Consider the following 25,324-nt stretch of genomic DNA (forward strand, 5'->3'; position numbering starts at 1 on the left):
CTCTCTCTCTCTAAATGACAGCCTACCTTGGTTTTATGACCATAACGTATTTTGATACTGCAACTTTCTTATCCGTTGTTACCTTATTTTATTACAGCAGTAGATGATTGGATATCTGTTTGTGTTAACTATCCTAACCTTGGAATTGTACCTGTGACTTGTAGCAGGCTGTGATATTGGTCCTCGAGTGTGTGTCCTGTTCCCCTACTGAAAATCATATTCATTTACCACTATTATTGTGGAGTTTCATCACTGGACAACGCCTTCGCGGCTGCCCTGTGATTATTAACTCTATTATTGCTGGTAAATGTGCCTCTTCCTGTAGAAGAAGTCTCTTGCAGAATTTGGAGAAATAGAGGAGGAAGAAAGCTCCCTGCCTCAGAAGGAGAAGGTAGTCTCCCCCCCTCTAAGAAGTCTCGTCACGGGAATTCTAAGGGTCTGCCTCCTCGAACTGAGGAGGCAGTTGGGTCTTCCGCTGGCTTGCCTGTTCCTTCAGGAGCAGGAACTGTCACGCTGTCCTCAGGGCTTAGCATGTCTGGAGCTGTAGAAGGACAAACTACTGTTTGCTCTTCTGCTGCTAGTTCTAGAGGTTCTGCCCCTAAAACTAGTTTCGTGTCGGGTGCTCATTCATGAGATCGCCAATTGCACGCAAATCTACGGATTCGCATGCATTTAGAGTCGATGACACTGAGTCTGCACACCGTCACTCTTCAGGCATGGAGTGGAAGAAAGGAATTAGTTGCTCAAGTGACTCACGCCTTGCTGGTGATTGCTCTCATGGTGATTGCTTGGTACCCAGGGTTGATGTGACAAGGACTTTGATGCGGTGGAGGACGGTACCGGCCCTCTCCAGTCAGTTGCACGCTCAACCCACCCAGATTACAGTCACGTTCGCTTGACCCGCCTGTCTCGGTGGCGGTGAACGTTTCTCCTGCCATGCGAGAGTTTCATAACCCTCCTCGGGAAAGTGTTTCTCCAGGGTGAGAACGCTCTCCTAGACTTGCATCGCTGCCATCACTGCAGGTTGATGGCTGCCCGCGACTCGCTTCTATTACTAGCAAAGCAGTGAGAGCATCCAATCTTCCTCACCTATTCCCTCTACTTCCTATGGCTATACTGGGAGGGGTGAGGTAAATAGGAGGGATCCTGCAGGGTACTCTCCGTAGGATTCAGCATATAGGGACTACGTTCCTGGAAGGATCTTAGCTTCCCCGACTGGGGGGAAAAAAAACATACATCCATGTCATTGAGGAAGGATCTTCTGTCAATGACGGAGAGACCTCTCACTATCTCGACATTTGGTGTTTACATTCTTAGGATTCGAACATCTGGAGATTATGTTCTCCCTGGCTCTTTCTGTCCTTTGGACAGATTTCAATTCACAGTCCCCAATGGGTTCTTGTGTTTTGGGAGCCTTAAGTGCACATTCTGTTGAACTGTACTCTCATTCCAGTCTTAAAGGCTTGCATTTAGGACTGGTTTTTATGCCTGTTCCTCCTCAATTTCTACAGGAGTCAAGGAGGGGCCCCTCCCCGATGATTGTTTGACAAAATTCGGGGGTCTTGCCGAGAGCTTAAATTCTTTGGAATTTCTAGCACTTTCCAAGTGTTTTGGTCTTCTATGATCTGCAAACACTGTTACTACAAATAGGTATCCGGGAATCACGCTGAATGTTCGAATTCCTTGGAATGTCTGGCATTCTCAGAGTGTTATGGTTTTCTGTAATTTCCAAACACTCGGATGGGACAGACATGCCCGGTAACAGATATTACAAAAATTAGGTGTCTTGCTAAGCCATCAAAGTGATTTGGTTTTCTGTGATCTCCAAACACTCGGGCAACAGGTATTCCTGATAATTATTACAATAATCAGGAGTCTCGCCGAGTGCCTGGATCCCTTGGCCGAGTGCTCAGCTTCATCACATTGCTGAGTACCAGAGTGAGACAAGGCTCGCCCGATTATTGTCTTACTAGAGTCAAATAAACTCTCTGCTCTTGATCAGGGCAGTCCCTTGCCGTGACATAGCTCCTCCCTTCTCATGTTGCAGCGAGTTTTCACAGGGTTCATTGTCTTCATCTTTGTTATCTGATGCCTCCTCACCTTCCCCTTTGAAGGCTTCCATGGCCTAAGAAGAGGAAAGTATTTTCTCTGCCCCATAGAAGTCTCACTTTGAAGCATCTTCATCTAAGTTGAGTATAATATTATTGACTTTGAAAGCGGTTAGACAACAGTTTGTCCTTATTTGAGAAGTTTTTGTGTTGAGATGTTTGCATGTTGCATATCAGTCCGTGGGCCCCCTCATCCAGGGAACCACCATGTTTACATCAAGGTACTGCGTTACTCAGTCTTCTCAACTTTTTATTTTTTTATTTTTTTATTTTATTATTATTTTTTTTTTTTGATGAATATCTTAAATTCACCAGTATTGCACATCACAGTATGCACTACTGTTGTCGTGAAATTTTACCATTTCGCTCCTGATGCGTATCGATAGGCTTATGTATTATGGTTCAAACCATTACATTTTTGGCCTTTATTAGAGGGTTTCCCTCGTTAGTCATCGTCCTTCATGAGCGATTTGATTCCCTCATGAGAATGTTGTTTTATTTCATCCTTAATGCGTGAGTAGTGTGTTGGAAACGGGCTAGGCTAGCTAGCATAGTACTACGCCAGTTATTATTTTGGAGGTAAAGGAAAACCCTCATCCATCCGCTATACTTATGCATGTTATGTATGTGGTAATTTTTTTATTATCTTATTTTATTTTATATTGGTATACTAATTTTAATTTGATGAGGTTAGTTTGGAAGTCCCGCACGATTTACCAACCCTAGCCTACCTGACCAGATCGAAGAGATTTTGGAGGGTAGGCTAGGCGTTTGAGAGTGCTACTTGCTACCCATAGTTGGTACTAGTCCTGGCTACCTGACCAGACCAACATTTTGGTTTTGGAGGGTGTTCCATCACTAGAGAGTTCCTCTCTTCTCTAGTTACGTAAATGTAGGTGCCAGACCTGCCTAACCTGACCGAGTCGATACGTTCGATTTTGGAGGGTTAGGTTAGGCTCTAGAGTGTCCTCTTTCGTGACGTACTAGTAGACACTATCCTAGCCTACCTGACCAGATCGGTGTATCCGATTGTGGAAGGTTAGGCTAGGTTCGCAGATGGGCTTGCCCTTTTTTCGTCGGTACTTCCAATACTTTTTATCAATAAAATTTGCAAGTATAGCCTTGGCCGTTACCTCCTTTAGGGTGTCAGTTGGCATGCCGCCTTTTATCCCTTTAGTTGTAGGCTACTTCACGGCTTCTCGGAGGGTGGTAATCACCTGATCACTTGCTGTTGCCAGGCGATTGCTAGTCTTCCTTTCTCCTCCGAGCTTCTCCTTTCGTTCCGGACTCGTTCTCAGAGGAGAATTGTTCGCTATTGTATCGGAACGCGAAGATTTCTTTGGCAGTAGCTAGGAAGGTGGCGGCCCCTATTATTGCCAGAATCCGGATGGAGACCCAGGCCCCTCCGGAAGACCAAGACGCCTTGTGTGAGGAGGTGGCGGCCATCAGTATCCATCTTGAACCAATGACCGTCGACGCGCAGGAAGAAGGTAGGGAGGTAAGTGAGGCAGGTAGTTTTAGTTCTAGATCTGCTAAAAAGAAATCACTTTCTTTCAGTCCTACTCCGTCTTCTTCCTCTTCTTTCCAGGGCTTCTCAAAGTCCAGGAACCTTGGGGACAGGTCTGGTTCTGTGATCCCCAAGGTGAAAGCCCTTAAGAAGAAGACTCTGCCTAGGACTACCAGACCAAGTAAACCTACTCCAGCAAGTTCCGCCAGGTCGTCATTGGCTCCTACGCCTATGACTTCCTTGGCTAAAGCTACTCCCCCGCCTAAGGGGTCGAGAGCTAAGACATCTAAAACCAGACCTACGGAGTCCGGTTTTGATCCTGATGCCTTTGCTAATCTTCTAATGGAGAAGATGGGCAATATTGTAGACTCGAGGTTGCAATCGATGTCTTCTTAGCTCGCTTCGAGCTTGGAGACATCGGGCCAGTCCATCCTGTCTCTGGCTCAGAGACTACAGGTCCAGGAGAGTTTGCTGGCCGGACTTACACAGTCCGGAGGCACACAGCAGTCCTTCATTGTGCCGGACGCTTCCAAGCTTCTTCCATTTGAGAACAGCAACCCATGGTGGTTGGCTCTGCATGCCCCCTTTTCGGAGGGCATGCTGACGATTGAAGGCTGTGGTACCCGTCCCGTGGAAGATTACGAGTTCTTTCCGGTGGACCTCCAATTTCCCTTCCTAGGCTTCGCTAGGTTAGCTGAGGAAGCATTGGTCAGGGTAGACAGGGTCCCAAAGGAAACTGTTATTTATCCTAGGGACCAGGCACAGTTGGCATGGGTCCGCACCCTTTCAGAATGGGAGTGCGTCAACACTAGACTGACGCCACACAAGGGTTGCTACACCATGTTCGTGGTGAGGGATAACATCCCAACTCCTCGCACATCTAAGATCGCGGAGTTAACTCTGCAGGCCGGAATGGAGGAGAAGCCGATGCCTCAGCTTCGAGAGACAGAGCCTACCTCTCTACTCTTTCCCGGAGATCTAGAGTGCTGGGTGGGCGCTCCAGAAACGTTCACAGTGGGCAAACTCAATCCAGAGTGTGCTTCCACTCAATTTAGTGAATTATTACCCAAAATCCCGGAGGCCTTGGTAAAGGGAGAATTTGAGGCTAGGTGCAGACTGAGTAGGTCGATCAACTGTTACTACATCGGAGTTGACAGCTTCTGTCTACTCTGAGGAACCTCTATTCCGGGTGCTAACTAAGTCACTTTTACAAACCTTTCAGTGTGTCCTTTATGATTTTGTGGTTGCTAGGCGGAACTGCAGGAAGCATGTCCTTGCCGATGCTTCCATTAGACACGAGCCTAATAAGCTCATTAAAGTGGCAATCTGGGGAGCTAACCTCTTTCCTGAAGATGTAGTTAACAGCGTCATCAGTGAGGCTGCTAGGGCTAATCAGAACCTTCGTGTCCGCTGGGGTCTTCCTTCCAAAAGGAAGTTCTATGAAACCTCCGGACCGTAGCCCAAAGGTAGGAAGAGGGCCAGGAAGTATCAGTCCTTCCAGGCCCCTCAGACACAGACGGTGATTCAGGCAGTTCCCGTCTCCCAGATTGGTCAACCTTCAACCTCTAAAGCACGACCACAACAACAATAGGTGTTGCTGCAGAGTCAACCAACTCAACATCCCTCGAGTTCGGCTGCTTTCGTGACGTCCCCGGCCTTCAACGCTTCGTTTGAAGCACAAGGGGCGTTTCAAGGCTATAACCGATATGCAAGAGGAAGCAGAGCAAGAGGAGCTTACCGGTACAGAGCTGGTTCCAGAGCTGGTTCCAGAGGAGGCAGAGGAAGTAAGACCTCATCCAATCGATGAGCCTCTCCAGGTAGGCGGGAGATTGTACCTCTTCAGGGACCATTGGACCTTCAGTCCATGGGCCCACAATATTGTATCAAAAGGTCTGGGGTGGAGATGGATAAAAGGGCCTCCTCAGATTCCACCAAATTCCAACAACAGACCTCCTAGACTATGCCAGAGACCTTCTCCAAAAGTAGGCAATAAAGAAAGTCAGACACCTGAAATTTCAGGGACGTTTGTTCACCGTGCCAAAGAAGGACACGGACAAACGAAGAGTGATTCTGGACTTGTCCCGTTTCAACCCATACATTCAATGCGACAAGTTCCGCATGCTAACCGTCTCGCAGGTGCGGACCTTACTTCCCCGTGGCGTCGTCACCACCTCTATTGATCTTACAGATGCTTATTATCACGTCCCGATAGTGAGAAACTTTTCTCCTTACCTAGGCTTCAAACTAGGAAAACAGGCTTACTCGTTCAGAGTCATGCCATTCGGGCTCAATATAGCGCCCAGAATATTCACCAGACTAGGAGAGACAGTAGTTCAGGAACTAAGAGCTCAGGGGGTTACACTAGTAGCTTACCTAGACAACTGGCTCATTTGGGCACCCAACGACAAAGCCAAAGTAATAAAATTTCTAGAGTATCTGGGATTCCAGATAAACAAGGAAAAGTCCCGTTTCATTCCGGCATCTCGCTTTCAATGGTTAGGAATTCAATGGGACCTAACCACACACAAACTATCTCTTCCACCAACCAAGTGCAAAGAGATAGCGAAAGCTACAAGACAATTTCTCAAGAACAGACGGGCTTCTCGTCATACCCAAGAAAGAGTCTTAGGTTCTCTTCAGTTTGCTTCAATAACAGATCTTTTGTTGAAAGCCAGACTGAAGGACATCAATCAGGTATGGCGGAGAAGAGCCAACAGCAGACTCAGGGACAAAATCTCCTTGATTCCGCTGATACTAAGGAAAAGACTTCGTCCATGGACAACGGTCAAGAGTCTTTCCAAGTCAGTACAGCTACAATTTCCCCCACCGTCTAATAGTCCACACGGACGCCTCTCTGAGCAGATGGGGGGCTATTCTCAGTACAAGAAGATTCAAGGAACGTGGTCGACAGTATTCTGCCAGTTCCATATCAACATCTTAGAAGCAATGGCCATTTTCCTGACCCTGAAACGACTAGCTCCGGCCAGGAATATTCATATCAGACTAGTCTTGGACAGTGCAGTGATAGTTCACTGTCTAAACAGAGGAGGTTCCAAGTTGAGCCACATAAATCACGTGATGATAGCAATCTTCTCGTTAGCAATGAAACATCATTGGCACCTGTCAGCTACTCACCTGGCAGGAGTACGGAATGTCATTGCGGATTCACTGTCCAGGACAACTCCGCTGGAATCGGAGTGGTCCTTAGACACAAAGTCATTCAATTGGATTTGCCTGCAAATACTGGGCCTTCAGGTAGACTTGTTCGCCACAGAATCCAACCACAAACTTCCATGTTATGTGGCTCCCAATTTGGATCCTCTAGCTCACGCCACAGATGCGATGTCCATAGACTGGAACAATTGGCAGAAAATCTACCTATTTCCGCCAATAAACCTTCTGATGAAAGTTCTACACAAACTCAGATCTTTCAAAGGGCGGATAGCTCTGGTAACACCCAACTGGCCGAAGAGCAATTGGTTCCCTCTTCTACTAGAGTTGAAACTCCATCCCAGACAGATTCCCAACCCAAAACTGACTCAAATAGTACAAACTCGGACTGTATCAGCATCCTCAAGAATTCTGAATGCCCTAACTTTATGGACTTCATGAAGTTTGTGGCACAGAAAGGTGCTAATATTGATCCACTGAACACATTGTTTGTGGAATCAGACAAAAGAGGATCGACACTCTGGCAGTATGATTCGGCAGTGAGGAAGTTAGCCATCTTTCTAAAAGAATCAGATGTTCAGACAATGACTACAAATCTGGCAGTCTCGTTTTTTAGAACTGTTCGAAAAAGGCCTAGCTGCTAGTACCATTACTACGACTAAATCCGCCTTAAGGAAAATATTTCAGTCTGGCTTTAATATTGATTTAACAGATTCATACTTTTCGTCTATCCCTAGAGCATGTGCTCATCTAACACCAGTAAACCGGCCTCATACGGTCTCCTGGTTTTTAAATGACGTACTCAAGTTAGCTTCAGATACTGATAATGAATCATGCTCATATATAACCCTTCTCAGGAAAACATTATTTCTACTGAGTCTGGCCTCAGGTGCCAGAATATCTGAACTGTCAGCTCTCTCTAGAGAATCGAATCATATTGATTTCCTCCCGTCAGGAGAAGTTCTGCTTTCTCTGGATCTGAAATTCTTAGCAAAGAATGGAGACCCTCAGAACAGATGGTCTCCGTGGAAGATTGTCCCTCTTCCACAGGACCCATCATTATGTCCAGTTTTTACATTGAAATCTTATCTTGACAGAACTTCTAATAAGTCTTCAGGTCCTCTTTTTATTAGAGAGAATGGTGGAACCATTTCCTTGAAGGCCATCAGGCAACAAATTCTTTATTTTATTAAACAAGCTAATCCGGATTCAGTTCCTCAGGTCCATGATATCCAAGCAGTGGCTACCTCAGTTAATTATTTTCATCATATGAACTTCGATGATCTCAAAATGTATATGGGTTGGAAATCTCCGACAGTATTTAAATGCCACTATCTAAAGTCTCTAGAGGCCCTTAAATATTCTGCAGTGGCTGCAGGGAACATTGTCTCCCCTGATACAGCCTAATTATGTATTTTGTAATGTTGTATATTATTAATTATCATTGATTTTGCCATTAATAACCTTTTGGTACTCCCTCTCACCTACCTGCCTCGCTTGTATTCCCTCCCTTTTTGCCTTTTTGTTACGGACTGGATTGCTTATCAACCCACTCATGTACTTGTACATACATACTTTATTATTTCATGTGTTATTGTATTCATTACCTGTACTGATATTCCTGGTGATGGTATGAACTTGGTCATATATTTTTATATGTTATTTACTCCTTATATTTTGCATCCTTAACTTGGATCATTAAAACAATGATTGTAAGAAAATTTTATTTTTTCCTTTCATATAAAATTTTTTGTTTTACTCTCAATTTACCAAGCTTGTATGGCCAATTCTCTGTTACTATTTCACTGGGCGACACAGGTCAATCCCAGAAAAGAGATTTTGACAAAGGAAAAATCTATTTCTGGGTGAAGACCTGTGTCGCCCCGTGAACCCATCCCCCTCTTTTTCCTTTCCCCACCTTTAGCTGCTCAAGCTTGTGTGAGTATTTCAGGAATGACGTTTCTTGGCAGAGGTAGTGGTGACGAGCGGAAGGTGGCCGTTGTAACGGCGCCTCTCTGGAGGAGGATTTTGAGAGAGGAGAAAGCTATTGGGCAAAGTATCTGTGATAAGTGGCTTCCACTCGCCCCTGATGCTATACCGACACCCTTTGGGGGTGATCGATCCAGAGGTAGTAACTCTGGCATTCCATATGGCTTTTTTTCTGTGGTATATTTAGCATTTACTTATACCTAGAAATGAGTGCTATAGGTACATTTCATGGGTGGGGGACACAGGTCTTCACCCAGAAATAGATTTTTCCTTTGTCAAAATCCCTTTTTTGTTTTAGTGTAAGCCAGTCGTGTGCAGGAAAAGGATCTTCTCTATGGCAACCTATAGGCTGTAACCAACTAACAGAAACTTAGCCTGTCACCATAGCACATCATATGTCTGCGCAGCCTGGCGAATACTAGTTGCCAGATACCGCTTGCTGAATATTTCCATATACTATACCTATTGTCTGAAACATTAATCCAACTGATGGAATATTTTATAACGTGACAGTACAAATAGCAGTTATGACTTGGACCATGGGTGGATGGTCTCTTGTTTTAAACATTTTTATAAGTTGTATTTCAACAGATTTTCACATTCACAGTTGATCCCTGATCCCCTTTACCTGCAGAGAGCAACCAGATTCACTGAACAGCAACACCAATACTATGCTGTAAATTTGCCTCCCTGTCAAACTTCTCAGTTCCAGAGGTCCTTTATTCCTCACACTGTTGGACTGTGGAACAGCCCCCAGAGGATGTCGTGCAATGGGAACTTCAAAAGTTCAAGCAAAGAGGCAATGCATTACTGCCCTAATACGTACTAGTCTCCTTGTATTTTAATGCATTTTTATGTATTTATTAATTTATTTTTTATTTTTTAGTTAGTGAAATCTCTTATGTATTTCCCTTTACCTTCTCTTACTCCTTCCTAATGAACACCAAATTCTTTGGAAGCTTGAAGTTCAAGTCAGTGACCCCTGTGGTCTTCTTCCATATGAAAAGATTTCATCAGCTGAATAATTATTATAGTATGTATTCATATTCTAAACAGTAAAACTCGGTTCCTCTTCATTTTCTAGAAAAAGGCCTACAAGAATGCCAAACTTTGTCACAGGCTTGTGTAATCCCAACATCATGAGTGTTGGACTGTATGTACATGTTATAGGAATCATCCTTCCCCTATTCGTGTTGATTCCCACTACAATACAAAGACAAATTTGTATTGTAGTGGTAACAAATAGTAAATTGAATATACTGTAGTTAGCATTTCCTTGGATATATAAACAGCCTTTGACCAACCCCACATTTATCTCTGTTGCCGAAGGAAAAAGTGAACGCAGATAGTTGAGTGAATGAGTGGTAACTCCACCCATTTACTTGCTATTAGTTACTTTGCTACCAAGCCTCAGTGACCGCAAATCAGCTTGATTCGCCAAAGCTATTTGTCCACAAAAAAGTCTTTGTTTCTATATCTAGGAAAAAATACAGATTACTTATCCTCGACCTACAATGAATCTGGGAATAGTTTCTCGATTTGGTCTTAATTTTTAGTTCAAGTCAAAAACTTAGTTCAAGTCAAGTTTTTGTTTTGTATCTAACAATTGAAAGCTCACCATTAAATGCTGAAATAATCCTCTTAGTTTAAAAAGAAATAGCTTTAGGTGAACTAAAATATGATACCTATCTTTTTTTTTCAGGAAATGTATTCAATCCAGTTCAAAAAATAGATACCACATCGAGGAAGATGGTGGTGGAGTTCGAGAGATTTTTCAAATTTTGTTGGATCAGTTTTGGTTCATATGTCTGCTGTTGCTGAGCGACAAGAAAACTTTATACTACAATAGTTATCATGTAATTGAATTAATATGTCAGTGCACATTTTTCCTGTAGAGAGGTTACCACCTCTGGTGTTCCTTGTGTGGAGCACATTACACTGTATATTAAAGGTTCTTTGCAGGGTCACTTTGGCTCCAGTTGCAATGCTTTTGACATCGTAATTTTCATATGTATGTCTGATCTCACTTCTTCCAGCTGTCCACCTTTTACCTTTACGCTCCTCCAATTTCGCCACATATATAAAATCATTTCAGACCAGCTTTGTAAGCTGAGAATTGTGACCCACTGTTCTTGTTGAACTGGTTTTGATAATAATAATAATAATAATAATAGTGATAATAATAATAATAATAATAATAATAATGATAATAATAATAATAATAATTATAGTAATAATAGAAAAATGCACCTTGGTCAACATACAAAAGGGCAAAGTAAGAAGGACTGAAGGGATAAAGCTACCTGATGGGGACAACATCAAACACATAGATGAGACAGGATACAAATACCTGGGAATAATGGAAGGAGAGGGTATAAAACACAAACAGATAAAGGACACTATCAGGAAAGAATACATGCAGAGACTTAAGGCGATACTCAAGTCAAAACTCAGTACCGGAAATATGATAAAAACCATAAACACATGGGCAGTACCAGTAATCAGATACAGCGCAGGAGTAGTGGAATGGACGAAGGCAGAACTTTGCAGCATAGACCAGAAAACTAGGAAACTTATGACAATACACAAAACACTACACCCAAGAGCAAATACGGACAGACCATAACACGAAAGAAAGGAGGGAGAGGACTACTAAGTATAGAGGACTGCGTTAACATTGAGGACAGAGCACTGGGGCAATATCTGAAAACCAGTGAAGACGAGTGGCTCAAGAGTGTATGGGAAGGACTGATAAAAGTAGACAAAGACCCAGAAATATACAGAGACAGGAGAATGACAAACAGAACAGGAATGGCACAGCAAACCAATGCACGGACAATACATGAGACAAACTAAAGAACTGGCCAGCAATGAAACAGGGCAATGGCTACAGAGGGGAGAGCTCAAGAAGGAAACAGAAGGAATGATAACAGTGGCACAAGATCAGGCCCTAAGAACCAGATATGTTCAAAGGACGATAGGTGGAAATAACATCTCGCCCATATGCAGGAAGTGCAATATGAAAAATGAGACCATAAACCACATAGCAAGGGAATGTCTGGCACTTGCACAGAACCAGTACAAAAAGAGGTATGATTTAGTGGCAAAAGCCCTCCACTGGAGCCTGTGCAAGAAATACCAGCTACCTTGCAGTAATAAGTGGTACAAGCAGCAACCTGAAGGAGTAATAGAAAACAATCAGGCAAAGATCCTCTGGGATTATGGTATCAGAGCAGGTAGAGTGATATGTGCTAACAGACCAGACGTGACGTTGATTGACAAAATCAAGATAAAAGTATCACTCATATGATGATGTCTCAACACCATGGGACACCAGAGTTGAAAAGAAAGAAAGGGAGAAAATCGATAAGTATCAAGACCTTAAAATAGAAATAAGACGGATATGGGATATGTCAGTGGAAATTGTACCCATTATCATAGGAACACTAGGCACGTTATTCCAAAGATCCCTGAAAAGGAATCTGGGAAAACTAGAGGCTAAAGTAGCTCCAGGACTAAGGCAAAAGTGTGTGCTCCTGGAAAAAGCACACATAGTAAGAAAAGTGATGGACTCCTAAGGAGGCAAGATGCAACCCAGAACCCCACACTATAAAATACAACACCATGTCGAATTGGAGGACTGTGATAAACCAAAGAAATAATAATAATTTCATTGTACAAAAATTGTGATGGCATGAATTTGTTCTTAGGTTTTTTTGGCCTATGGAGTCTAGGCGTAGTCTGTATCCAAGAAGGGAATAAATGATGTTAGACAATATTTTCTAGTAACACTAGCAAAATTATCACTGTAAGTTTCTATAGTTTAATAAGACCACGAAGTCACATTTCTAGATTTGCTTGGCTTGTTCAAAGACTGTATTTAAATGAAAAAGGTAAAAAGTTATAGGAAAAAATTAATAGATGAAAACTAGGATGCAGAAACTAATGTTGAAGAATACTGTAAAGAAACCTTCAGTACAGTACCACTGACAGTGTGCTACACAAGGCACTTAATTGGTACTCCCAGTGGGGAGGAATATTGGTAGAATTTGTTTATAAGCAAGTGTAATTATATATTTATATATATATAGTATATATATATATATATATATATATATATATATATATATATATATATATATATATAATATATATATATATATATATATATATATATATATATATATATATATATATATATATATATTATATCTATATATATATATATATATATATATATATATATAAATATATATGTGTGTGTATATATATATATAAGCGAATACCACGGGAAATGACAGTCAGGAATCCAAGCGCTTTCGTCTTATTAAGACATCGTCAAGGAGCTACTTGACGATGTCTTAATATATATATATATATATATATATATATATATATATATATATATATATATATATATATATATATTGTTATTTTTTTAAATTATGATCTCTAGATTTCTAGTCATTTGTATGTGTCAGCCTTTTTGGTTGATTATATTTAAGGTTTTATGTTAGATTTACCCTTCAATAGCCTTGTAATGAGTTTTCTTAATGCTTCCTGTCTGAATTTCCTTCTGGTATGGAGTTGCCATTTTTATTCATTGTCTGATCCTTTGTATATTGGTCTTTTATCCTGCCGTTTCTTGATCAACCCCTTTTTTAACTAACTGTCCCTCATTCTTTCACATCACATGTCCAAACCATCTCAGTCTTGGAGATATCAGTATGTTTTCCAGCTGCAGAATGCTGTCTCTCCAAAACTTCCCCTTTTGTAATGCGATCTTTCTACTATACATGGGCTGTGAGTCTTGCCTTTTTAAAATTTCCATTTTTGAGGTGAAGATTACTCTCTATCATTTGCTTTATCTGCTACTATTTGGCATGGGTTTGACAAGGGTTTAAAAATTCAAACAATCATTAACAAATGCTTCCTATAGTTACCCCACTCTTTGGAGGGTTCGGGTAACACAGTGACTACTTTGTTTGTCATTCTTCTCTTGTTGATGAAACCGGCCAGTAGTGTACACAAGAGATCTGAAATACTGTATAGGTTTGTTTTTCTTGGGTAACGAATTGGATTATCTGGACATTGGTTTGTATTTGGCAATATGGATTCTTCATCTCAATCTTCCCTATGGAAATCTGTTAGATTTTGTTAGGTAAGAGGTTATAAGACCAGATTGGGTTAATTGAAGTATGATACTAAATATGCATAGATCATTGAGGGTTGAATGGCTATTCAGACAACCATTGTGATCATTGCAAGGAATGGTTGTTGGAAGAGATAGAGAAGATAAATTGCTGAATTAGGAAAGAGAAGGATAGACTTTAGAGAGTACAGAGAACAGCTAGTTTTGAATCTAGGTCTTCTTTAGAATTAAGTCTATAGATTCTTCTCTAATGAATATAGATTGTTCAACACCCAAAATGTTAGCTCAGGGTAGTAGGTTAGATGTAATGCAACCAGATATTGACTTTGGTGAAAGCTAGATTGTATTTTTGTGTAAGAATTGAGTTTTTTGCATTGAACATGTCTTGTGCAATGGCATGGACAGTGTCCCCATCGTTCCTTTGGCCACTCCGCGGATGCAGCTTTGCCTGTCACCTCTGCCCCCTCCCTGGCAACAGGTCTGGTAGTCCTGGGGGGGGTTTCCAAATGAGGACTAACAACCCAGGATGTTCAACAACTGTGCCCTCTGTCTCCTGCCTTTGCCGTCTTGGTCATACATGGACAGAGTTAGATTGTGGTTGCATAAAGACACGTATGGTAGGTGTAAATCTTTGTTTCATACAATCAACTTACCTGTCAGATATATACATAGCTAAGACTCGTCGTCCCCGACAGAAATTCAAATTTCGCGCCACTCGCTACAGGTAGGTCAGGTGATCTACCGGCCTGCCCTGGGCGGCAGGACTAGGAACCATCCCCGTTTTCTATCATATTTTCTCTGTCGCCGGTGGTATCAACATGTGCTATTACCTCCTGACTTAGATTCTTATTTCATCCTTTGATCATCGTTCTCGGCTTTTTGGTGACGTATCTGGATCGTGTTGTTTTGGCATTCGCTACTGTGGGACTGTTTTTGGAATTGCTTTTTGGATTTTTCTCAGTATGTCTGATTCAAAAGTGAGTGTGAGAATGTGTGAATGTAGGCTGCAGGGTGAGGATACCGAAAGCTTCGGTTGATCCTCACACTGTATGTCGTAAATGTAGGGGTTTCAGTGTTCTGCTAATAATACTTGTAATGAATGCGAGGGATTAAATGCAGAAGAGTGGAAGACTTTAACTTCTTATTTGAAGAAGTTAGAGAGGGATAGGGTTAGACGTCTGAAAGGTGTGAGTTCAAAGGCCTTATTGAGCCTTTTACTGATAATTATTCTAATCCTAATGATTTAGATTCTCCCTATGTTTCTAATTCACAAAGTGTACTTTCGGAATCGGCCTCGGAAATCGCCGATCTGAAAGCTACGATTCGAGACATGAAGTCCAAAATGGCGGACTTACAAGGTAAGGCTAGTGAAAGTGAGCATTACAGTGAAGTGAGTTCTCCCAGTGTTGTGGAGGGGGCGTTTGATCGTCCCTGCGACGCTCCCAGGCCTAGACCTCTTCCAAGCTCCCATGCCAGAGGAGAAGGAAAGTCGAAAGCCTTAAGGAGGTCGTGGGGAATCCCAACGGTCAGACGTCCCTTCAGCAAGCTCTGTTTCGTGGCAGGCTGCTCAAGGGCGCTTTAGAAAAAGCGTCCTTCGTGAGTGTTCGCATCCTCTCCCTCTCCCTCACCTAAACGAGGGTGGAAGGAGTCGGATTTATCGAGGCCTCTGAAGCGTCATTTGAAAGAACCCGAAATTGATTCGAGCCCAGAGCGTTTCTCAGATGACGCTCCCTCTTCTATTAAGAAGGCGAAGGTGGCTTCAGCGTCACCAGACGAGGACACAGAAGTACCCTTTCCTACTTCTCCCCCGATTGATGACGAAAGGCGTCATGCAGTGACGTGGAAGAGAAGCTTCAAGGAAAATTATTATGGCAGTACAAGAACAACTGGCCTCTCTGGTGGGAGTTTTAGCGCCTCGTAGGAAGGACGTTGCGCTTCCAATCAAGAAGTCTCGTCCTCTCTCCCCTGCTAAGCGAGAAGCGTCATGCAGACGTGAAGCTTCTAAACATATTACAGAAGCTTCGGGTTCGAGAGCGAGATCGGTAGCTTACGAAAGATACGTAACGCCAGAGAGACGTGAGACGTCTTTTAGACATGAAGCGTCTTTGAAAGCTGTTGGTAGACGTGAAGCTCCAACCAATATTTTGGCGCCAGTTAGGACGCCTTTGAGAGCGGAGCGTCTTCCAGGCGCGAGGCGTCATCCGGACGTCAGCAGCCAAGTAAGCGGGAGGCGTCAGCCAGGACGCTTGGCGGACGAGAAGCGTCATCCAAGCGGGAAGCGTCTTCTATTATGGAGAGAAGCCTGAGCTTTTGGGCTATTAAAGCGGGGAAGAGGAAGGAATATCATTCCCTTAGCCCTTCTCCTATTAGGAGTTTGTCTCCTCCAGAGGAAGAAGTACAGAGTTGGGAGCGGAGACTCATTTAGATCCCGAGTTGAAGTAAACTCGATGAAGAATATCAAGGAAGAGAAGGACTGTCGAACTATAAAGTTTTGACTGCCTTGCTTCTAGAGGAGTATGGAGACGAATTGACTCCTGCCGCTCCTCCTTCTCCGCGCGCTCTGTTTTCGAGTGCTAAGACGAAGAAGTCTTCGTCTTTCTCAAAATGAAGCCCACCATTTCAATGAAGAGGGCTCTACAATCCTTAGACTCTTGGATGAAGTCTAAGAAGGACTTAGTAAGAACGGTCTTCTGCATGCCTCCAGCGAGACTAGCTGGTAAAAGAGGCATTTGGTATCAGACGGGAGAGAATATGGGTATTGCTCTCCCGTCTACGTCAGAAGCAGACTTTTCGACGTTAGTTGACGCTTCACGTCGACAAGGTCTCAACTCGGCACGGATTACGTGGGGCATTTCTGAACTGGACCATCTCCTCAAGGGACTCTTTCATGTATTGGAAGTTTTCAACTTCTTAGATTGGTCCCTTGGGGTGATGTCCAAGAAAGCCCATGATTCGGAAGGAATCGAACCGGAAGCCCTTTTGTGCATATTGTCTTGTATAGACAAAGCGGTGCAGGATGGCTCGTTTGAAATCTCCTCTTTGTTTGGAGCAGGTCTTCTAAAGAAGAGGACGGTCATATGGTGCCTTTTTAACCAAGGCAGTCTCCCACGCTCAGAGGACAGCACTGCTGTATTCGCCTTTGTCTGACTTTTTGTTCCCTTCTCAGTGGTGAAGGACATTGCTCATTCATTAACTGAGAAGGCGACTCAGGACCTTCTGACGCAGTCAGCAAGGAAGAAGAAGCCTGCTTCTACAACTGACAAGAAAGGACCGAGTACATCGGTTCAGCCCTTTTTTCGAGGTGGCCCTACCTCCAGACCTCCCGCAAGAAGGAAGGCTCCTGAGAAGAGAGGTAGGTCTGCCTTTCGTCCCTTTAAAAAGGGAAAGTGAAGCTTCTCTCCTCCAAGCACCAGTAGGTGCCAGGCTCCTGGGATTTGTGGAGGCCTGGACATTCTTATAAAACGCAGACGCGTCATCGTTGGCTATAATAAGGAAGGGATATCGTATCCCTTTCCTGAACACTCCTCCCCTAACGTCAATACCAAGGGTGAACTAACAGCCAAGTACTAGGATCCTATGCTGAGGGATACTCTTCGATCGATGGTGGAACAAATGTGGGACAAAGAGAGCGATAGAACTAGTACTGGATCAAAACTCCCCGGGGTTTTACAATCGCCTTTTTCTGGTTGCGAAAGCCTCGGGAGGCTGGAGACCAGTACTGGACGTCAGCTCTCTGAACATTTGTTCGGAAGGAGAAGTTCTCGATGGAGACTTCTGCTTCAGTCCTTGCGTCATTGCGACAAGGAGATTGGATGGTGTCTCTAGATCTCCAGGACGCCTACTTTCACGTCCCGATCCACCCTTCATCGAAGAAGTACCTCCGTTTCATGACGGGGGGAAGGACTTTCAGTTCAGAGCCTTGTGTTTCGGCCTGTCCACAGCTCCTCAGGTCTTCACAAGCTGATGAAGAATGTGGCGAGGTTTCTTCACCTCAAAGGAGTAAATATCTCTCTGTATCTGGACGACTGGCTCATCAGGGCCAGATCAGAGACAGTGCTTGGAGGACCTGACGTTAACTTTAGATCTGATCAAAGCGTTGGGATTGCTCGTGAACCTCGAGAAGTCGCAGCTGACCCCCAGACAGGACTTAGTCTATCTGGGGATTCGGATGGATTCTCGGGGTTTTCGAGTATTTCCTTCGCAAGAGAGAATCGCAAAAGGTTTGCAGATAGTCTCTCTCTTCTTAGGGAAGGAACATACGTCGGCGAGGGAATGGTGAGCCTGCTAGGGACCCTTTCCTCGCTCGAACAGTTCTTCCCGCTAGGAAGACTTCATTTACGTCCGCTTCAATTCTTCCTCAAGAAGTCTTGGAGTTGGAAAACTGGACAACTGTCGGACGCCTTTCACATTCCAGTGGAGATAAGATCGCACCTAGAATGGTGGTTTGCCCCTCTGGAAGAGAACAAAGGGATCTCTCTAAGGACACAGAACCCAGACCTAGTGTTGTACTCCGACGCGTCGGAGAAAGGTTGGGGAGCAACATTAGGCTCGAAGGAGGTGTCAGGCACCTGGGAACCAGCGCAGGTGACTTGGCACATAAACTGCAAAGAGCTCTTCGCCGTGCATCTGGCTTTGAAGAGTCTAGAACCTCTGGTGTCGAACAAAGTAGTGCAAGTAAACGTGGACAACACTACCGCAACTTGCCTACATTCGAAAACAGGGAGGGACTCACTCCTCGTTCCTTTACGAACTGACGAGAGACCTTTTGCTTTGGACGTCTCACAGGAACATCTCCCTTCTGACAAGGTTCGTGCAGGGAGTAAAGAATGTGAGGGCGGACAGACTCAGCAGGAGGAACCAGGTCCTTCATACAGAGTGGACCCTACACAAGGAGGTGTGTCAAGATCTCTGGTCGCAGTGGGGGACACTCATTTTGTGGATCTCTTCGCCACATTCATTTCCAAAAGGCTGGCAGTCTTTTGCTCGGTCGTGGAAGATCCAAGAGCTCTTATGGTAGACGCCTTCCTGCTGGATTGGTCTCGCGTAGACGTATATGCTTTTCCTCCATTCAAAATCCTGGGATTAGTACTAAAAAAGTTTGTGGCGTCAAAGGAGACGAGGATGACATTGATAGCCCCCTTTTGGCCGGCCCAAGATTGGTTCACGGAGGTGGTAGAGTGGATCGTAGACCTTCCAAGATCCCTACCAAGAAGGACGGATCTTCTCAGACAACACACTTCAAGAGGTATCATCAAAACCTCCCCGCTCTCGCTCTGACTGCCTTTCGACTATCGAAAGACTCGTCAGAGCGAGAGGTTTTCTCGCGAAGTTGCAAGCGCGATCGCGAGAGCACGCAGAACCTCCACTACGAAAGTATATCAATCGAAGTGGGAGGTTTTTAGAAGGTGGTGTAGAACTAAGAAGTTGTCCTCCTCCACTACCTCTATAGCGGAAATTGCTGATTTCCTTCTATTCCTGAGAGAGCAATCTCATCTAGCTGTATCCACAATAAAGGGATACAGAAGTATGCTCTCGGCTGTCTTCAGGAATAGAGGATTAGATCTGGCAGATAAATAAGATATCCCACGATCGTCCAATAAAGGTCCTTTGAGACTTCAAAGTCGAAGGAACCGGTCCCTCCGAACTGGAACCTAGACGTGGTCCTCAAGTTTCTTTCATCTGAAAGATTCGAACCTCCTCATCTGGCTTCGTTTCGAGACATCACCAGAAAATGTCTATTCCTATTATCTTTAGCTACGGCAAAGAGAGTTAGTGAATTACATGCTCTGCAAGATAAAGTAGGTTTCAAGGGAGACTCAGCTATTTGCTCGTTTAAGACCCTGTTTTTAGCTAAGAATAAGAATCCCTCGAATCCCTGGCCTAAGTCATTCGAAGTCAAAGGCATATCGAGTCTCGTAGGAAGAGAAGCAGAAAGATCTCTATGCCCTGTAAGAGCTCTAAAGTTCTACATTCAGAGAAAGCATCAGATGGGAGGCTCTAGACAAGGTCTTTGGTGCGCGTTAAAAAGACCCCACAAGACTGATGTCCAAGAATGCGCTGGCATTCTTTGTGAGGAACGTCATTACAGACGCGCATAAGGTCTGTTCTGACGAACAGTTTATGGGACTGTTGAAAGTTAAAGCTCATGAAGTGAGAGCAGTAGCGACGTCTCTTTCGTTTCATAAGAATATGTCGCTTAAAAACATCATAGATACGACATTTTGGAGATGCAACTCAGTATTTGCATCTCATTACTTGAAAGACGTTTGGTGTGACATATGAGAAGTGTTTTTCTCTAGGTCCGTTCGTATCGGCGGATACGATTCTGGGTACGGGAGCCGACACCAATCCTTAAAAGTATATACTTTTCTTCTTTTTGGATATGGTCTGGAGTCTCTTCGAACAATGGAGGACTTGGTTTAGCACGGGCGGCCGTCTATGTTGTTCAGTAAGAGAATCTTGTCATATCTAATTAGATGAGTATAATTTTTTTTTAGAAAATTATGTATGTGTGCGTAGTGGTTTTTGAGTTACGGTTGTTGTGAAGAGTTCGGGGATAACTCTGAAAACAATCCTTAGTTCTAACATATGGTTAGGATCAGGTGGTCGGGATTGGTTGTGTGCTCCTTCATAAGGTGTATTGTCATATAAGTGGATCAGCACCCATTGACAAAGTCCTTTCAGGCTCTGCCGAGTAAGCGGATAAGACCCCATCGGCAGACCCACAAGAACTCTTGGCCATAGATCATATATCTCGCTAAAGTTTCTTGAGGTGATGCAGACTACTGGGCAAACACCCACGAAGTCTACCACCTATCAGGTAGGAACCAAGGTTTTATTTATACCTACAACATATGTTGTTTACCTGTCTATTCCATATAGTAGCTGTCTCTTACCCTCCACCGAAGGGTGCCAATCAGCTATGTATATATCTGACAGGTAAGTTGATTGTATGAAAATGATATTGTTATGTACAATAAAGTTTCATAAATATCTTACTGGCAGATATATACAATTAAAAGCCCACCCAGCCTCCCCGCAGGAGACAGGTGGAAGAGAGAAAATATGATAGAAAACGGGGATGGTTCCTAGTCCTGCCGCCCAGGGCAGGCCGGTAGATCACCTGACCTACCTGTAGCGAGTGGCGCGAAATTTGAATTTCTGTCGGGGACGACGGAGTCTTAGCTATGTATATCTGCCAGGTAAGTATGTATGAAACTTTATTGTAACATAACAATATCATGTTTTATAGTAAGTCTAGATCTTTTGTTTGATCTCATTGTCCCACGGTTATTCTGGCAATTTGTCTGAGCCAGATTATTGATCGCTATCAGTAGTGAGTGCTACTGTTGTGCCTAGGAGTCATGAGTCTGTAGATAGGCAATTGGGTAATAGTGTTCAATCTGGTTCTCTTTGATCGCTGATGGCCCAAGTTTAGTTTTTGACAAGGCCACTGTTATGCCCATGCCTGGGCTTTTGTGGCTTTTATGGACTGCCTTTTAAGCTTAGGCTAAGCATGCCAGATATTTGCATTTGCCTGTTAGTGCATTTGTTTCTGCTAAGCATCGATTCCATGTACAGTTCGCATAAGGTATCGATCCGTGCAAGGGGTGTTTTCGAGGCCATGCAAGGTGTTATTGAGTTTGCACGAGGCATCAGTTAGTTTGTACAGGTGTCAGAAAGTCTGTATGGATGTCAGCGAGTCTGTAGAGGTGCTGGCAAGTCCTCACAAGACATTATCGAGTCTACACAAGATGTCTGCGAGCAAGCCATCAGCAATTTTGCACAAGAGAGAGAGAGAGAGAGAGAGAGAGAGAGAGAGAGAGAGAGAGAGAGAGAGAGAGAGAGAGAGAATTCAAAGCCACTATGGCTGGGACAAGAATGTTCAGAGTTGCCATGTATATATGAAATTCAGATTTTAAATATATTTTACGGTGATTAGAGAAATATCAACAGTAATAAAATTATAGAATATTCTCTTGTGTACTGTTATAACATGTGCAATAATCATAGTCATCTAAACTTGTAATTAAATACGGTGCAATAAATCAGACAAAGCAAAAAATATGGCAACCATCCTTATTGATTTGTCTGAACTTGCTGGATTTTTTTTATGCGTATGGTACAATAATTTTGATATTATTTCATTAAAAGGATATGTACAGTACAGTACTGACATACAAGAAAGAGAGAGAGATCTTTCCTTTTATGGCTGGACCACAAAACTGTATTTATTTCGTGAATGAATAGTACTGTATAATAAAAAATTATTTGCTGTACTATATAATTACAGTACATACTGTACTGTAATATTAATGTATAAATACAACAAAATACAGTAATTAAAGTGTATTTTTGTGTTTTGTTTATGCTCTGAGAATCAGCTGATGATGCCTATTACCAAAAGAACTATTTAGGAAAATAATTTAGTTGCTATAAGAAATTAATTTATTAATGGAATTGTTATGTTTAATTTTGTGCATATACATTTGTGGTACAATTGCTTGATTAAATATTGCATCACTTTACGAAATATATTGTTCAGATAGTTTTTCTTTTTTATTTTCCATACAATGATTAGTTTGAGAAAAAAAATTTTATAATATGGAATTTGGAATCTATTATCACAAGTAAAAAAATAAACTGCTAGGAAAAATCATGTTTTATGCAGTTTTTTTAAGTATTTTGTCCGAATCATTATGAAATATTTCATTAAGTTTAGATAGGAACAGGCCTACCAACCTTGTCAACAGATTATCTGTATATTGTTATTTTATGCAAATAATACATGAGTGAGTGGAGTTTGGCTTATCTAATGTTATCAGGTTATCATTTGTTTTGAAGATCTTTATGTGAAAAGAAAATAAACAGTATTTCAAGTTAGCATTTGAAATTTAATATAATAAATATTATATAACTTCCTTAAATTAATATAAATACATTTTGCTTGACCAAAGTGTGGTGAAGTGCATTAGAAGTGTGCGGTTCTGTTGGCATGCTTGCAACACCGAATTTTACGGAGACTGGTGGTGATGCACGATAACTTATAAATCTTACATGCCAATTTTATTTTTAATATCATAAAAAACATCAAATTGACAGGATATTTTTTATAAATATGAAGGATAATTCAGATGTACCAGAGAAGGAAATTGGAAATAGTTGTTTTTAATTTGTAAATACATTTTTTTTTTTTCTGTTTTACCCACATTATGGAGAGTGTAAACAGTTTTCTCTCGAGTGACTGATTCATTCCTCAGACATATAGTTTCAGAATTAGGCTATTCAATACTGAAATGATCAATTACAGTAATACGCCAAACTTATGTGATTCGAGTTGCGTGAATTCACAATAGCGCAAAGTTTTCATTAGAACCTAACCAATTATCATACGCGAGTTCTTCACATTGGTGCAAACATTTGCGAATCCTCCAGAAACTGCAAAACCCTGCAAAGTGTTTATGGTTATTTATTATGTAAATTTTCAAGTTTTAAAGCTTTTCTGATAAAATAAAAATACTAACTAAAAATGTATTTTTATTTTTGTATATACATATGCATACATATGATACAAAGGTAATTACAGAACCTACAGTTAGTGCATACTATACATACTTTTATAAGATGCAATACCCATTCACAAAGTTACTGCACTTTTCAAAGATGATGTCGCTTCAGAAACTTTTTTTAATATCTGAAGTACTATTAGTATACATGCTGCAATAGGTATAAGTTTTCATGCTTATAAGCGTAAAAATCAGTACGTATGGAGATTTTGTGTATGCTGTTTATATTTTTTAAATATACAAAGGCAGTATGTAATTCACAGTGTTTGTCACTATATAAGACCTCCATGATCAACTAGTTAAACATATCAGACATACAGAGTTGTCATTCTGTGAAAATTATTTTCTTAACCTCAGAGAAAAGTGCTGGTAGAATCTGTATGTAATGTTACATAATTATGTACAGCACATACAGTTAATGTACTTTCAGAAGATGTGATCCCATTCGCACTTTTTAAAGATGATACCCCTTCAGAGTTTTACCTCACATGACTTGGAGATGATGCCATTTGGGTCGGGTGGTATGATATTAATATGAATTCGTTAACATACCAAAACATATCAGACGTACCAAAGAGTTGTATTAAGTGTCGTTCTGTAAAAATTCCACTTTTTTAATCTGAAAATAAAAAAGCTGGTGCAATCTGTATTACTGCACAAATATACAGTAATAAATTGTACTAATATGAAACCCCAAATCACATCATCAAAGTCTATTTGGCATGGGCGATGACGTAGGCTCCCTAGACACATACCATTGGCTAGAAGGAATAGAGGCAACCAACCACAGAGCAGGACAACAGCCTTTGTTGGATGCTGGTATGCTTGCTTCATCTTCGGCCTCTTGGCGCCAGATCAACCCGCTAGTCTCGGTAGTACTGTTCACGTGTTGAAAATTTTGTGCTTTTGTTATGTTTTACAGTATTACTGTATGCACTTCAACCATCAAGATGCCTGTATGTCAAGCACCTTCTAAGGCTTCTAGCAGTCTCCTAAGAAACAGAGGAAGGTGATGACAATAGATGAAAAAGTTAAAGTGCTAGATATGTTGAAATCTGCAGAGATGCCTCAAGCATAGGATGGCAGTTGGGGATGAATGAGAGCTCCGTATGTTCTATCAAGAACAAAGAGGCAGAAATTCAGAAAATGGCCTCCAAGAGCTACCTAAATAAGGCGAAGGAGGTTTAGACTAAGAGAGACCCAAACATAGTGAAGATGGAATCTGCCCTTGCAGTATGGATAGAAGACTGCAGTAAAAAAGACATCCACTTGCAGGGCAACATGATTCGGGAGAAGGCTTTGCAGTTTTATAAGAAGATTGTGGGGAAGAGGGTAGTACTACAGAAGAGTCACAGCCAGGAACATCGTCGATATCACCAGACAGTGGAAGTTTTCAGGCCAGCACGGGATGGTTTGACAATTTTTTGAAATCGTTTAACATCGAGAGTGTGAGGCTGCATCTGCTGATGTTGAAGCTGCAGAGAGGTATCCAGATCCCTTCAAAGAAATCATCCAGGAGATAGGATACAAGCCTGAACAGGTATTCAACATGGATGAAACTGGACTTTTCTGGAAGAGAATGCCAGATGAAGGAAGAGGCCAAAGCTCCTGGATTTAAGGCCCAAAAGGACAGGGTCACACTCATTATATGTGGGAATGCTGCTGGCCACGTGCTGAAACCAGGCTTATTATAAGTCTGCAAACCCCAGGGTCTTCAAAAACAAAAATAAGAATATCTTGCCTGTCTACTGGATGCATAACTCCAAAGCCTGGATAACCAAAGTCTTAACATCCGACTGGTCCCACAGATGTTTCATCCCTGAAGTGAAAA

General features: G+C 42.3%; 1 protein-coding gene across 2 annotated transcripts in view; it reads left to right on the forward strand.

Annotated features, from left to right (window-relative positions):
• Positions 1-25,324, forward strand: part of LOC135214742 (intraflagellar transport protein 22 homolog) — a 475,747-nt gene that overhangs the window by 42,242 nt on the left and 408,181 nt on the right. Inside the window, exon 4 of one of the 2 annotated variants that reach the window (XM_064249080.1) lies at positions 10,478-12,723. The exons of the other annotated variant lie outside the window; for it this stretch is intronic. Within the exon in view, the coding sequence (XP_064105150.1) occupies positions 10,478-10,596 (119 nt within the window). The 3' untranslated portion in view covers positions 10,597-12,723. Of the gene's footprint in view, positions 1-10,477; positions 12,724-25,324 lie in introns of those variants that run through there. 2 annotated transcript variants of the gene reach the window in all.

Source organism: Macrobrachium nipponense, chromosome 46 (assembly GCF_015104395.2).
Source record: "Macrobrachium nipponense isolate FS-2020 chromosome 46, ASM1510439v2, whole genome shotgun sequence".
Classification (NCBI taxonomy): Eukaryota; Metazoa; Arthropoda; class Malacostraca; order Decapoda; family Palaemonidae; genus Macrobrachium; species Macrobrachium nipponense.